This window comes from Eubalaena glacialis, chromosome 6 (genome assembly GCF_028564815.1).
Source record: "Eubalaena glacialis isolate mEubGla1 chromosome 6, mEubGla1.1.hap2.+ XY, whole genome shotgun sequence".
Taxonomy (NCBI): domain Eukaryota; kingdom Metazoa; phylum Chordata; class Mammalia; order Artiodactyla; family Balaenidae; genus Eubalaena; species Eubalaena glacialis.
The window spans coordinates 23,510,777-23,528,471 of NC_083721.1; the positions used below are offsets into that span (position 1 = coordinate 23,510,777).

Sequence of the window (17,695 nt, forward strand, 5' to 3'; positions counted from 1 at the left end):
TTTGTCTTTTTTATCATTGATTTTCCTTGCTAGAATGTAAGGTTCATAAAGTCAAGTGTTTTTGTTTGCTTTATTATAATTCTACATACTCAACACCTGAAAAAGTGCTTGGTGTGTAGTACATACCTGATGAATATTGTTGAATGAAAAAAATATAATTAAGATCCTAACTTTAGTACGCTTAAATTCATAAAATAATAAGTTTAGATCCATCTTTTCCTCTTTACACATCAGGACACTAAAGCTTGGGTAATTTAAATGAGTTGACCAATGTCCTAGGATTAGACCCAGCAGATTCATTAAAATCTAAGAATAGCTCGTAATACTATGACATTTAAACATTATTTTAGTAAAGCCCAATATATGAAAAACTAGTTTACATCATCGCAAACTGTGAGCTGGCTTAAGTCCATGGATAGGTATCAACAATCCATGGACAGTATGAAGAAAAGCTGCTTTGCTCCACTGAAATTAGATAATGAAATTTAGAGGATTTAAGGATTTATGGCCACAGAGTTCTGGCTGATTGGATTCAAGTTGTTGGACTGGTCTTTTTCAAGAATTAAGTACCTTAACTTTGAATGGTCATGCTATTCTGGACTATGGTGTCAGGTAATAAATCCAGCAAGGTAAACCTACTGGCACCACATCCTAAGGAGGGGGAGGAAGGTGGGAGAGCCCTGTTATGGACTGAATGTTTGTGCCTCCACAAAATTCGTATGTTGCAATGTGATGGTATTAGGAGGTGTGGCTTTGGAGAGGTGATTAGGATTAGATGAGGTCATAGGGAGGAGCTACCATGAATGGGATCAGTGCCCTTAGGACTCAGGAGAGAGCTTTTTCCTCTGCTCTACTCTCCATCATATGAGGATAGAAGTAGAAGACAGCAGTCTGTAACTGGGAAAGGTCCTCACCAGAACCCAAACATGCTGGTTCCCTGATCTCAGACTTCCAGTCTCCAGAAATGTGAGAAATTAATTTGTTTTTTTATAAGTCACCCAGTCTATGGTATTTTATTATAGCAGCCCAAGCAGACTAAGACAGGCTGTAAGCAGTCTGTCACAAGGTCTTAGCACAGTTTTCAGGATCTTCAAGAAGGCACAACTCAGTGATGTCAGTAAAGGCTTGATATGATGTGATCGCAATGTGCAGACTCACCCTGTGAAGTTCTGCATGAGTTCCATCTGTGAGGTGGTCTTCTCTGTCCAATACAGAAAGCTCATTCCTATGAATGAATTTTTGTATCTCCTCCAAATTGATATGTTGATCCCTAATTCTCAATGTGATGGTATTTGGAGGTGGGGCCTTTGGAAGTAATTAATTTTAGATGAAGTCATGAGAGTAGAACCCCCATCATGGGATTAATGCCCTTAATGAAAGAGGAAGAGAGAGGAGGTGTATCTCCTGCGAGCATGCACCAAGGAAAGGCCATGTGAAGACATACCAGCGAAAGAGCGCTCGTCAGGGACCTGACAATTCTGGCATCCTGATCTTGGCCTTCCAGCCTCCAGAACCATGAGAAATAAATGGTCCTGTGAAAGCCTCCCAGTCTAAGATATTTAGTTACAGCTGCCCAAGCTAGGATATTCACTGTACTAGTGACAACTGGGATCACTGTGAAAGGTCTTCATTCCAGAGGAAGGGCAGAAAGCTGTGGCAAATTGGATGTAGAGATTGATATTTCTGGAAAATTAGGTTAAGCTGGTGCCAAGAGGTAGTGATAAATCCAGTAGTTACACACAATGACTATTTCATTTGTTTGTTTGATATTGGTTCATTTCTAAGATTTATCCTCTCAAGGGTTAGATATTTCCTAAAATTCCTTAACAACTTTTCATCATCATAATCTCTGATGCACATTTTCACAAAATTTAATCTGAATCAAATTATATCTGTCAGAGACAGACAAAAATGTGATAAAACTAGAGTAAGTTATAGTCTCTGTATGCATGAAGAATGTGATATTTCAAATTTTCCCAGGAGGTCCATGTAAAGTCTGGGTTAAAAAAATACAGGTGAGCAGTAAAAGATTTTTTCACCTTTCTCTTTTAATGATCTATTCTTCTTATCTTCTGGATGTAGACATAGACTTTATATTTCTTTCAGATGTTCCTTGAAATTATCATGAAGGGTATAAAATCTAAATAATTGCTGACATTAGAACCAATTTACTTCTGCAAATAAGCCATCTTCTTTAAAGTCTGAACAATTTAAATGTATTATGGTGAGTGTATAGGGTAGGTTCATAAGACAAGATTTTAATAACAGATATAAAATGTTTGTCTGCTATGAACAAGGAGTTTTCCTAAGTGTTATTGAGATACTCTCTTTAAATGTTAAAATCATGGTCACATCTTACCTACCTCATCCTGTACATGTAGCAGAGCATGCTACTGGAATTAGTTACTTTGAAAGACTGCAAAACTTGAGGAAATAATTGTGCAATAAAACAAAGTTTTATTAATTATATGGAATACATGTTAAGTATAGAAGTAACATGCATATGTGCTATAAGGTTAATTAGTATCTCTATATCCTTAAGAGGTTTCTGATATTGCTAACAACTTTTATACAGGAGAAAATTCATTTGAATATTGCTATTATCTCTAACAAGAAATAAAAGCAGGTGCAGAGAGCTCAATGAGAAAAAAATGTAAATGAAAAATCCAATATTTCTCAACAGGCATTTTTACCATGTAACTGTTAAATTAATCACATAAAATAATTAAGTCTAATTAATAGGTAATAAGTAATGAGTACCTACTCACAAAACTTGATTCTAATTGCAAGCAAACGTACTATGTAATCGGTGCTTATTGCATTAAACTACATATCACATGCTTGTTATCTCCTTTGTTTTATAAATTGGAACTTTAGTTCAACTCATGCTTCTCAGAAAGGGTGATGCCTTTGGAATGTTGAAAATGAACTGGCAGGATGCCAAGGAGTCCGCTTAAACTGAAACACAAAAGAGGTTTTGAACAAAAAAAAAAAGGGATAATCTCCTAAGCACCTTAAGGTTAGTGGTACTATAATAAATGTGGTTGGTATCAAATTATAAATGGCTCAGTTCTTTGCCACTCATTCTTAACAATATTACACTGTAGTTTCTTGAATCACATAGTAAAGAATGGTAAATGTTTTGTGACATTGTATAATTTCTTTGTAATGCTCATAATTTCTGTACTGTTTTGAATCAAAGATGGAGAATAAAAACATTCTTACCATTTCTAACATGCAAATATTTATTTACACCAATAACTTTTCATGGTATTTCATGCCATTGCATTAAATTGTTATTACTACTATAACTTTGTCACTAAATAAAATATCCTATTTTATAACAACACAGGCTTTAATTATCAAGAAATAAGCTTATTTGATAAGCTAAGTATTTATCATGGTTGTTATGCTGCCTTATCCAACCAAAATTTCTACTAATCTTCATATGAGAAGATAATAAGATATTGTACAAATAGTAGTATTTCAGGCATAAAAAAGTGTTCCAACCTTCATAATACAATGACACTAACAAGGAAGTTACTTACAAGTGAAAGAGAAGAACAGGCTAAATTTTACATTACAACCATGGCCACATGTTCCAAATGATTATTTAACTCCATACTCAAAAATAATAATAACTATAGACAAATGATAACATAATGGCATTTACTCTGTTCCTAATGCATGAATAAAATCTGAATTTTAGCTATTAATGATATTAAGATGAAAAATTATTTTATTTTCTACTTAAGTATAAATTTATCTTTTACTAAAATATTTACATAACATAAATAAATTTTCATCATAATATTCATCCACTTTAAGCATTTTTTACATGATTCAGTTTTAATAAATTATAGTAAGTACCTAGAAGGTAATAATCTCATTACCTACAATAGAGTAGAGGTTGGGCACATATATGGGCAAATTTGTATCTTGCTAAATGTAGCATAAAGTTTGAAAAGTGAGCTGGGCTCCCAGCGCTCTGGAATTCATCAGTAAATTTGATTGTGAAAAATAGAGCATCTTGAGTAAGGCATATGAAGCAATACTGTAAGAGTCTGGGTTAATCAAAGAGGAAGCTAGACTGCCAGAGATTTTCAAGTAATTTGTAACAGATATTTAAAAGAGATTCATCATGGGGAGAAAACAAGAGGCCATAGCTTAAATATAGGATTCATGTATAGGTTAAATCCACAAGAGAAACTCCTTTCATTTAAAGATTGAAAAAAAAAAAAGGAAACATGTCAATAGAATGCACGAATAAAGTTTGATAGTGTGTTTACTAATCTTAAAATATAAAACATTTTCCTTTGCTTTACATGAAATTCAGCCTATATCAGGAGAATTATTCCCTTTATAGGTAAAGGATACTATTAAAATTCTGAACCTCTAAACTCTAAAACTCAGCTAAAGCCATCCTATCTCTCTATTTATTTATTTTTAATTTATTATTTATTTATTTATTTTTGGGCCACGCTGCAGGGCTTGCAGTGTCTCAGTTCCCTGACCAGGAAGGCCACGGGGAATCCTAACCACTAGACCTCTAGGGAAATCCCCTATCTCTCAATTTAAAATTTGAAATGATTCACATATGTAGAACTTACTATACTTTCTAGGTAGATTAAGTGTGGGTATAGATAAAAATGTCAAATTAAATAAAATTGACTACACTGAAGATTGATACACAGAAGGAGAAAAAAGAAGCTCAGCTACTTTTTAGGACTTTGCAATTGAACAATCTTTTGATCAGGGTAATGGTTTCTTTAAGGATGTATGATTATGAAAAATAAAATTTGAAAAAAAAATGAAGGGAGGAAATAAATTAAAAATTGCTGAAAACTGAAACTAAGACATTCATACTCTTGTTTCCAGGAACTAGGGAAACCAAAAATTCTTACAACAAAGTTCTCTTAAAAACAGAATATATATACCTTTCTGTTTCCATAATGGCAGGGCAAGCCTGAGATAGCCCAACTCCCCTACTGGTAATAATTAAAAGGACTAGAAATAGCACAAATCAAGCAAAACAACAACAACAACAACAACAACACTACCCTAAGGCTTCTGGAGAGGAAACAAAATCAGGGATTGTGGAGGGGAATGAAAACTAGTTTCTTTGGGTTTTTTTTTTCACCCTCATTGCTTTGTCTAGAGGGCAGGTACTAGATAAGGAGCGTCGAAGTGATTCTGGACCTAAAACACATCCAGAAATATAGAGGGTATGCTGGAAAGAAGGCAATACAGGTTGAATACTGTGGGGGTAATCCCAGACAGGAGTCAGAGAAGGAGATGCCATAATTCTGTATATAAAACCACAGAAATCTCAGCCTAAACTCTGAGCTTGGCATGCATAGAGCAGATACAAAAATGTATAGCAAAGGCATTAAGAAATCAACTGTGAGATGTGAATCCCTGATTACAGGAGGCAACACAGAACTTAGAGGTGATTATCTACTTAAAAATACTTTTTTTGCATATGGTTGTCAAGACCCAGAGTCTGCACAACATAATATTTACAGTATCCAGGACACGATGCAATATTTCTCAACATTCAACAAACCAGGAGAATATGACCAATTCTGAAGGGAAAAGACAATTAACATATGCACATCCCAAGATGATTCAGATGTTGAATCTACCAGATAGAGATTTTAGAGCAGCTAATTTAACTATATTCCATGAGGTAAAGAAAAAACACATATAGAATTAATGAATATATAAGAAATCTCAGCAGAGAAACAAAAAATATAAAACAGAACAAAACTAGAAATTTAGAGCTAAAAAATTAATATCTTAAATAAAACAAAAACCTCACTGGATGGACTCAGTAGCAGAAAAGAGATGATGCAGTAAAGAATCAGTCAACTTGAAAAGCAAACAACAGAAATTATCTAATCTGAAGAACAATGAGAAATAAGATATATAAAACTGAACAGTGTCTCAGAGATCTTTGAGCCAAAATGTCTAACGTGTGTAAGTAAAGTCCTAGAGATGAAAAAGAGATTAGGACAGGACAGATGTTTGAAGACATATGATAAAAAGCTGCCAAATATATTGACAAATATAAATTTACAGATTCAAGAAATTCAGTATACCTCAAACAGGATAAACCCAAAGAAAACCATACCTGGACATATCCTAGTCAAAGCTATGAATAACAAAGATGAATAAAATAACTTGAAAGCAGCTTTAGAAAAATGACACATGGGCTTCCCTGGAAGCACAGTGGTTAGGAATCCACCTGCCAGTGCAGGGGACATGGATTTGAACCCTGGTCCGGGAAGATCCCACATGCCACGAAGCAGCTAAGCCCATGCACCAGAACTACTGAGCCTGTGCTCTAGAGCCCACGAGCCACAACTACTGAGTCCACGAGCCACAACTACTGAAGCCCGTGCGCCTAGAGCCCATGCTCCGCAACAAGAGAAACCACAACAATGAGAAGCCTACGCACCGCAACGAAGAGTAGCCCCCGCTCGCCACAACTAGAGAAAGCCCGCGTGCAGCAATGAAGACCCAACGCTGCCAAAAATAAATAAATTTAAAAAGTAAATTAAAAAAAAAAGACACATGGCATACAAGGGATTAACAATTCAAATTACCATGGATTATCATCAGAAACCAAGGGGGCTAGAAGACAGTGGAGCCATATCTTTAAAGAAATGACAACCCAGAATTCTTTCCAGGGGAAAAAAAAATTCATCAGGAATGACAGAGAGAACATTTTCAGATGAAAATAAAAAAAAATAATAGACTCTATCCCCAACAAATATGCTCTACAATAAATGGGGAAGAAATTTCTTCAGACTGGAGGACAATAATATCAGAGGAAAATCTGAATCTTTAAGGATGGAGGAAGAGTAAAAGGAAATGGTAAAGAAATGAGTAAAAAACATTTTTTTCCTTTCTAGTTCCTTAATATATCTATAACTCTTAAAACAAAAATCATCATAATTTCTGGTGAGATTCTCAATTCATATGAATGCAGATATAATACATATGATATTAATAATAAAAAAAGATCAGTGTGGAGCACTTGTAAAGGCACCTATATGGTTGTCAGTTTTCTACATTTAATGTAAAGTGTCAGATAATTAACTCTGAGAGAACTTGAACAGCTATTGAACATTAAAGTACATCGAGTCAGAGATTAGTGGAGAAAATGAATAATTCATGAGGAAGACATATATGGGAGAGAGAATAATGATCCCCCAGTGATATTCACATCATAATCTCCAGAACTTTTGAGCATGTTACTTCACATGGGAAAAAGAACTTTGCATCTGTGATTAAGTTAAGGATGTTCAGTTGAGAAAATTATCCTGGATTACCCAATGTGGGTCCAATGTAATTGCAGGGAAGTCAAATATAGAGAAGATGTGAGGAAGGAAGCAGAGTCAAAGCGATATGATGTGAGAAAGACTCAATTTGCCATAGCTGGCTTTGAAGTTGGAAGGAGACTGCAAGCCAAGGAAGGTGGGCAGATTCTAGAAATGGAAAAAACAAGAAAAGGGAATCTCCTGTAGGGCTTCCATAAAGGAACACAACCCTACGGACACTTGATTTTATCCCAGTGAGAATCATTTCCAACCTCTGACCTCAAGAACTTAAAATAATATATTGTGTTGTTTACAGCAATAAAATTCTTGGTCATTAGTTATAACGACAATAGGAAACTAAGAGAAGATAACTATAAATGTGTACTGTGTCACTGAGCCTCAAAATATATGATGCAAAAATCAACAGGATTAAAGAGAGAGAAAAAAGTTTACAATCATTGTGGAGGATTTTAACAACCATCACTCTAATAGAACAAAACAAATTCAGTAAAGACATAGAAGATTAAAGAACACTAACACCCACCTTGATCTAATGTATATTTATAGAGCACAATATCTGCAGAATACATATGTTTTTCAAGTACACATTATGTATTCACTAGGTAGATCATATGCTAGGACATAAAATAAACCTCAATAAATATGAAAACAATCAAAATCATATAGAGTGTATTTTCTAAGCACAACTGTATTAAATTAGAAATAAGTAACAGCAAAATATCTATGAAAACAATAAATATCTGGAAGCTAAACATATCTTCATAAATAACTATTGACCAGTGATGAAATCACAAAGAAATGTAGAAAATATTTTCAACTGAAAGCCAAGAGAAAGACAACATATCACTATTTGTGGCATGCAGTTAAAATGCTACTTAGAGAGAAATTCCAGAAAAAGCTGAATAAACAAATATGCAAGACTTTAACAGCAAAGGAGGAGTTCATCTGTGATCAAAAAACAACTTATAGTTTGTTAGCAATCAGCCCTTGAAAAATAGAGTATCCTAAGTACTGTATTTTAAATACTATACAATAACTTATGAGGATGTAAAATAATTCAACAAAACAACTTGAAATGAGAAATGAAATTCTCACTACATATGTGAAACACAGGACCATTAATATTAGGAATAAACAGAAAAAAATCTAAGGTGATGTTGATCAATTACTGATAACTAATATAATTCAGTTTACATTGTGTTTTGGGTTAAACGCTGCATAATAAAAGGCCACGATTTTCAGGATAAGCAGCATTAAGACCATTAAATATATAGCACTGTGAAATCTCCCATAACCGCCACTAGATGTCTCTAATAACTGACTTTGGCTGCATTCCTTCTAAAGTTATGCATTAAATACTACAACATGAACTACTGTATTTTGATTTTCCTACTAAAATACATGCTTTTCAAAGCAGAAAAGAAAAGTTGTTTTAGTAAACATACAAAATGAGAATAACTTACATTCAATATCAAGGTACATGCTTTTTTGGTGCCCTCCAATTCTACTTGCAGCTTCACAGTCATATCTCCCTGAATCTGACAACTTCACATCTTTAATATGCAGTGATGAGCTTCTGTGCTGCCCTCTGACTTCGATACGTCCGTCTGGGCTCTGTTTACATTGATTCAGGAAAAAGAAAGATTTTATGCTTATTTTGTGTAAAATGATGAAACATATTGCATTTATCATAGACACAATAAATGAAAATAAACTCTTACCTGTATTCATTTTTTATTTCAAAAAAGCAGTGTTTATTTATACTTTACTGTTTTTAGCTTATCCATTTTACCAGCCCACTTGCTTATAGGGACACTGACTTGTAAGTAGTAAAAACTTAAACATAAGTTTTATCAACCTCTTCTATTTACTATGCTTTTTGCTTTTTATAAAGCTAGTATGTTCTTCTAGGAAGGATTTTGTTGTCTTTCAATTGTGTTCTTTACAAACATAGCAATATGACAATGATGCCTATTCAATTCTGGCTAAAACCTACCAGTGAAAATGATATTCCTGCTGTATTTTAGTTTTCTATTTCACTACATAAGGAGGATGTATCAAGATGTATGACAATTAAAGACTTTAAGAGGAATTTATAGTTTTCATTTTTGAATGAACACAACAGCTTTGCTCATAAGCATAATTGGTACCATATGCATCATAGCATTCTTAGGAAGTCATTGGAAACAATATGGAAATTATTAATCACTTAACTCCACAAATATGACTCAAATCAAGGAATTGCTTATAATCCAATAACATATAGATTATATTTCAAATAAGAATTATTGTGTGCAACACAATTATAGAATTTTCTTAAATCTCTTAAGTACCTTTATAGCACACATATTTAAAACAAGAGATAGTTTATTCACTGAATTTTACTCTGTACTATCAAGAAATATAGTGAACTTTTAGCACTTTATAACTCATTGGAAACATCTGCTCTACCATTATTGAATTGATTCTTTTTAATATTCGAGGTTTTAGTGTTCAACAAAATATTGTATATCATACATTCAGTTGAAATATGTATGTTATTATAAACGGTATAATGGTTGTTTAATTTTCTATATGACAGATTTGAACAAATTTCAATACATGTGTGTACTTTGCATTATTAAAATGATGTTTAACTATTTTCCTTTATTAATATTAAAAGACTATCTTAAAGCTCTTTTTCAAACATGTTGATTGGGGCACAATATGGTTACTTTTTTTGCTTTTTAATTTTATATAGGAATGCAATTATTATACAATCTTATCACTCACTCATAATTCACTATCTGGAAAATGGTCTTCAAAAACAAAGAAATAAACAAATGCATATGAGGGATGTATTATGCAACTCAGATCAAGATTTCTATGTCAAAAATATGTTCCCCACCTACCAAGTATTGCTAAAGAAATAGTAAGGTGAAGTTTTCAAGCAGAAGGGCATTCTCTTCTGCCAAGTTTTAAGATGTTCAGCTGCCAAACCCATTTACTTAATTGAAAGCAAAGAAAACAAAATGTAAGAATCCACAGAAGTTAAAAATCAGAATGAATAAACCCAAAAGCAAAATGGCCAACTGTTATACAAGGTAACTAACTGCTGTTCCATAACTAAATAGGTATTCTTTGGTCCTTATCTCACTGCAACTCTGTTCATCATTAAATCCTATTGAACTATATCCTTCCTTTCTTGTGTGTCGACTTCCCTTGGCTTTCAAGACACCCACATGATCCTGATTTTTCTCCCAGTTTTGGGTGTAGTTTCCTTGGGTTTGGTTTTGGTTACAGCCTCCTCTCTTCCTCGGGGCCTCTGTATTCTGTCCTGGATTCTAGTGTCTTTTCAGTCAATACAATCCACTTAGGCACTCTTATCCCTGCCCACATCTACACTGATGATCTCTAGTCACTCTTTCTCCACCCAGGATCCTTCTTTCCGTGGAGCTACATAACTAGATATATCACATGCAGGGCAAGTCCATTTGATATATATCTCAAACTAGCATGTGCAGATGAATACATCACGTCTTACCCAGCATCACCTGCCCTCTCCCAGTTGTCTTTCCATGAATGATACTAATTCTTTTCCATGCCCCAGGCTATATCATGTCCTCAGTCTTGGATCAGTTGCTGAACATTTATTCATCTATTTATATTCTGAATAATGATAAATCTCAGTTTATCATCTTGCTCGACATTATGATTTCCCATTTTCAGCAACTGTGTTTCCATAGACCTATCTGCTCTCTGCCTCTCCATTTACAGTTTTAGCTGTGCTGCTAAGTCGGAAGGATATTGACAGGCATCTCTGGATTTCAGAGAGAACAATCACATTCAGGCTGAATGTGACCAAAAAAGACTCCCTGACTCTGCAAAAGCCTTCAACATTATGTTATTTCTTATGTTTCTCTTAGCAAAAAATCATTCCAGCTGCAGAAATTATTTCTTGTGTAGCTAAGAATAAGTCTTTTTTTTCTTAAAGCAAACTTTTATTTCTCATAACAACTTTATGAAGGTTTCACATCCCTGTGCCTCATACTCTGTAATTACAAATAACATTGTATTGCCTCCCAAATAAAACCCCAATCCATTAGCCTGATGTTTACGGACTTCCATATGGTATTACCTTCCTGTTTAAGCACAGTTTACAATTTGGATACTGTTAATTTGGATTCCATTTAATTTGAATTATTTGTATTGTCATGAATGTCCTGTGCTTTCTAAGCAGCCTTCACACATCTTTCTCAAATCTTTCCCCCTTTATCTCTTCCATATTTACACGGCAGTATTCTACCGTCATTCTTTCAATTTCTTGGCCAGATATCAATTTATATTCAAAATAGTCTCTGGTTGACTACTATACATACATATATAATGTCCCTGTGCATTTCTTGGGACACATTGCTTTTTCTAGTCTTATTGGAACTTCAGATTTTATCCTGCAGTTTGATATTATAGTTGTACAAATGCGAGAACATTTTTATGGTACTTTGTGTGAAAGTCACCTGGACTAGTACCTAGGACAGAATCATTACATTCTAAAATTTTTATAAAGCAAATTAAGATATAGTGAAATGTACATATAATTGAATAAAGGAAATGTAATCCTTCAGCTATACTTTACTATAGATTAAAAACGTGACATTTAATATCTTAATTAGAATGTGACAAGATACATTAATAACGATGCGAAGCAAATTGTTCCTTCTTTCATTAGGGAAAATATTGTTCTTTTGCACATTAAAAAGTAAATTTACCCACCTTAAAAATCAACAGGTCCTTTTGTTATTATGATATGGTTTTTGACTTGTGGAAAACTATCCGTGTGTGTAAAGTTAGCATGCTATTAGTAAAAATGGTTGTATTTAAAAGTTTTTAATAATATATCTAAAATTAATAGAAATTCCGGAAGAATAGAATTTCTTCTGGAATGTGTGTGATTCATTGAGAAATTGTAAGTCATTTTCAGAATTGGCATTGGCTTTGTAATAATGCACAATATGCATTGACTAGAAGACCAAAGTCATTTCTTCTCATTTCTGACATTCCAAAGGACATCATTCTCTTTGTGCTACAAAAAGGCATTACACATATCTGAAAGAAAATTCATTTATATCTTGGCTTTGATTCACCACCTACTGAAGATTCATTTAAGACATCTGATATTTGATTGAGACAGGTTAATGGGCGTATTAGTTCTCCATCTAGTATTTTCAGTTTCTATCACTGCATTAACATGATTAGAAAGTGTCTGAGTGTATGTTATTATTCCAATCCTTTACAGAAGGACACTCTCTGAAATTTAACCTGATATTATATCTTTTGCCTTTCTGGAAGGTCAGCTTAAGTGCTGCTTGAATAGTATTTCAATATTTTTATAAAATGATTATTTATAGAGTTTATTGTCCTTTCAATAATCTCTTAATCAAATATCTATGTGATAACTACAATCTTCAGTTTAGTTCAAACATAAATATTTTGTTGTAAATTTTAATTGTTGGGCATTTGAATTTATATACTGTGTCATGTTTATTTTTGTGGCTTTACCTGACTAGACATTTACTGGCAAATTTGGGATCCAATTGTAGTGCACAACGCATCTGAGTTGGACAGTATTCCCTTCTTTCTTCTTCCTCACACTCTTGTCTTTGAACCTTTTTAGAGTCATTGACCCTTTGGCCTTTTGAGAAAATTGTGGATCATGTCACTTAGTTACTCAACATTTTTTCTGTGTATGTGCAGTTGTTTCACAATAAGCATCCAGGAGCTGGGGATATAAGCTGAGCAAAATAGAATAATATCCGCTCTTCTTGGAATTTAAGTTTAATCAAGAAGACAGATATTACTTCTAAGATATAATACAAATAATCTCAAAAATACCACGTAGGAACACCACAGTTTCATTTTGGGGGTGTTAATGGAGGGGTGGGTTAGAGTCAGAGGTATGTTCCTTGTTAAACTGAAGTGTGGATTGGGATCTGGAAATGGTGAAAGAGGGGCAGTGTCGTAGAGAGAATTCTGGGCATATGCCACCAGAAGGCTTATGAGAGAACTGAGAGAACCCAGTAGGTGCAGAGAAGAGACTGTGAGCACGTGGGATCTCCTGACATTGGGCAGGATGATAGAGATCACATGCAGAACCCAAGACACATGCAGACACACAACAAATTTGTACCCTTTGACTATATGTTATTTTTTTCTCATTGTATGCTACGCAGTTTTGGGGGAGCGATTTTTTTAAATTATATATTATGTTTGCATTATTTGCAATGGCATTAAATCTCTATTGAATGTAAATTAAACAGCTTCAAATACATAGAGGTAGCAGCAAGGTATAACTGCTAAATGTATAAAAAAAGAAAACAGACTCTTTCCAAACGTTCTTGGCATTAATTTACCCAAACTGACTTCTCAAAATCATGATAAAGTTTCATTACATTCACTAATTTCTGCAAAGAAATTTAAGCAGAAATATTGTCTTGCTCTTATAAGATTTCTATATTTACTCTTAGTTTTAATGTCTTTTTCCTCTGGGCTTGATCCCACCTTCCTAAGTGTATTCCTATTTTGATGTCATGAAATAAACTTTTGTACAATTACCATTCCTCCTAGCAGTGTAAATTGATGAAACAAAGAGTAATATGTCCAATAAAATTTCTTAACTTATGTAGTTTCTTCACTGGTTCTAGGGCCCTTTTCTTCTCTTTGCACATACAGTCAGTAATTTATTCAACAAATAGGAATTGAATATAGGAATGAATAACTGCTAACACATACAATAGGTGATAGGTACATACTAAATATTTTACATTTATTAGTTCATAATACTGCTATGATCCTCATAATAGTGTTATGAGATTGGGACTAATATCATCCCCATTTTAAAGATGAGCAAAATAAGGCACAGAAATATTAGATAACTTGCCCAGGTCCCACACAGCTTATAAGTGATAACAGTGGGATGCCCAGGCTGTCTGGCCCTGGAGTTCATATTCTGAATTACTTTTGACATATGGCTCACTACCTGGGCCATAACTATGTGGCTGAGTTACATACTGTACCATAGCTATGTGACCGGCACTATGCTGGGTTCTGAGGACAGAAAGATGGATAAGAAAGGCAAAGCCTTTAGTCTCAAAGGTTAAAAGGCTTAGAGGAAAATCATAAATTTCATCTGACATAGATGAAATTAAGGAAGAACACCTAGTACAGTCTACAGAGGTGAGGAACAATTACTTGCAGATATTTCTGCCTAAACAGGGTCCTGAAGGATAAGTAAGGCACCAGACTGGCTGCGTAATTTGCAGGGCCCACTGAAAACTGAAACGTGAGGTCTTTTGTTCAAAAGTTACTATGAATTTTAAGACAACCACAGCAGCACTTTAAACCCAATGCAGGGCCCTTCTGAGTGTTGGGCTCTGTGCAACTGTACATGTCACATATCCATGAAGTCAGCCCTGGCCAAGCAAATAGGAGGAAAGTTAGGAAGGAAATGGGAACTACATAGGCCTGGACTAGAGGGGAAAATGACATGTTCAAAGAGTTGAAAGAAGCTCCCTAGAGCTGGCATATCCAATATAAGGTGGAGAGAGGTGAGAGGTGAAGTGGCTGGAGAGACAGACAAGAATGCCAAAAAGAGCCTCAAAAGTCGAGGGAACATTGACAAAAACATGAAAGGATGCCCAACATCATTAGTCATCATGAAAATGCATACCAAAACTCCATACTACTTCATGCCCTCAGGGATGGCTATAAACAAAAAGACAGGTAATAACAAGCATTGGATAGGACCTGGAGAAAATGGAACTCTAGTGCACATGTGGTAGGAATGTAGAATGGTGCAGGTGCTTTTGATAAAATGTCTGACAGGTACTCAAAATGTTAAACACAGAGTTACCGTATGATTCAGCCCTTACACTCCCAAGAGAATTAAAGATCTATGTCCACACAAAAACATGTACTACGTAAATGTCCATAAGAGCATTATTAATAAATCCAAAAAGTGAAAGCAACACAAATGTCCATCTATTAATGCATGGATAAATAAAATGTACTATTTCTATATAATATATATATTTCTATATTATTTGTCAATAAAAAATATGAGGTACTTACACAAGCCACAACATAGATGAACCTTGAAAACACTATGCTAAGTGAATAGAAGTTAGTAACAAAGTCCACATTTTGAATGCTTCCATTTATACAGAATTTCCAGAACAGACAAATCTATAGATACAAAAGTGATTGCCTAAGGCTGGCAGGTAGTGGTAAGGTGACTGGGGAGTGACAGTCAAGTGGAGCGGAACTTGTTTTTTGAGGTGATGAAAATGTCCGCAAATTTATTGTGTTGATGATTGCACAACTCTGTGAATATACTAAAAGGCAATTTATTTAATTATACCCTTTGATGGGTAAATTGTATGCTATGTGAATTATATGTTAGAAAATATTAAAAATTAAAGCCAAAAGAAAGAATATGAGTGTTCCATAAAGAACTGGAAAGGATAGGCAAGGTTTCGGGCCGAGGAGTAGGGAGGATGCATTTGTTATTTGAGAGCATCATTCATGCCTCAGCGTAAAGAATAAATTTGAAAGGGGGAAGAGAAAACACCAAGAAACATACTGCAATGATAGTGTTCTGGGAAAAGGTAGAGGTAGATGAGATGGAGAGAAGTGAGTGGATTCTAAAAACATACTGAGGGAGAATCCACAGCATTCAGTGAATGTTTAGATGGGAGCTGGTGATGAAAGAAAGGAGGAAAAGGATATGTTCAAGTTTCTGTCACAGATCCCTGGATGGGAAATCTGATCTATTATTAGTAGATTGTTGTACGTATATAAAATTATACATATATATGCATATATTCACATTTGACCATAACAAATCATATTTTAATAACCAGCATACAATATACTCCATATTATATACCCAGTACTTTACTATTTGAAATTGAAATGCTACGATAATCAGGCCAAAAGCAGAATAAACTTTTCAGAGATTTTAACTTAAAAAAATTAGAGAAGGTGAATTCCAACTGATAATTGTCAAAATGCTGGTTTCAGAATGTGACCTAAATATTTTGTATTGGTGCCTGTGCGTGCTGCCTTCTTTACCTTAATAGTAGGTAAGACCAGAGACTACAGAACCAAATGGGAAAATTTACATCCTGTTTGTGCTATCTATAAGCTTTGTAACCTGGAGTCAACTACTTAATTTAGCTGTACCTCAGTTTCTCTCTCTGTATAATGGGTTTAAAAGTACAGCCTTTATAGTATTATGAGGGAGATTAATGATTTGAATATTTGAAAAGAGCTCAGCACCTGTTAAGTGGTTGGCAAATAAATTGGCACAAAACATCTGATATCCAGATCTAAATGATAAATATGTGAGTTTACACAATATCCATTTCATTGTGAGGTCCAAAGGCATTCTATCTCAAAGGGAAATGACACTTCTCCTATCTTCTTACTTAACAGTGCATTACTGTTGCTAGACTTTTCTCATGATTCCTTGAACCACATGCCAGTTATTTATTTATAATATTATAAAATATTTATAATATTTTATCAATGAAAATATGTTAAGATATTCAGTAAAAAACAAAATTAAAATTAGGATGAAAAGCTACTATAGGACAGCAAAATTACTAAATAAATAATAAATGATAAAACATTTCACATATAAATGATTAAATTGCCAACTAATGAGATTTATATTTTATTTCATCCATAATACTAATAAAAAATCCCTAGATATTGAATTTATCTGTAATTGCCACTACATTTGTGGATGGTTTGGCTGTATCCTTGACCCTGCCCTTCATCAGAAGGACCTTCCCTGCTCAAATGCCATGACTTTGGTTTCAAAAGCCTTGTCTTGTAGGCTTTATACAGACATAGGCTCTATGTCACTATTCAATGGTTTTAAATTTGTGGATTCTAATGACTATGTATCATTTCCAAAATATATATATTAGTTAAAGCTGTATAAAGTATCCTGACCCCATGTCTATATCACTATTATTTATGGTCATTCATTGTGATTGGAGTTCTAAGCAAATAAATTAGAAGAGGAATGTGCTTGTAGTATGGCTGATCATTTTAATTTTGGCAACACCGTTGTTGACTCTGAATGACAAGATACTTACTTTTTTTGTTGTTTCTTGAGTGTATGTGCAATTTTAATCAAATATGAAGATATAACAAAATATTTGATATCAGTGTTGTTCAGAAAATTCAGGACATAGGAATTCAAGCCATAAGTATGGGGCTAGTGTAGAAAGCCAGTAGGCTTTCGATCCATTTAAAATGTCATTGCTTTCCCCAAGGTTAAGAAACCATGAAAAAGAGGATGA

General features: G+C 34.1%; 1 protein-coding gene across 1 annotated transcript in view; it reads right to left on the bottom strand.

Moving 5' to 3' along the window:
- Positions 1–17,695, bottom strand: part of NCAM2 (neural cell adhesion molecule 2) — a 200,320-nt gene that overhangs the window by 120,117 nt on the left and 62,508 nt on the right. Inside the window, exon 7 of the mRNA XM_061192956.1 lies at positions 8,810–8,960. Coding sequence (XP_061048939.1) covers positions 8,810–8,960 — 151 coding nt within the window. The remainder of the gene's footprint in view (positions 1–8,809; positions 8,961–17,695) is intronic.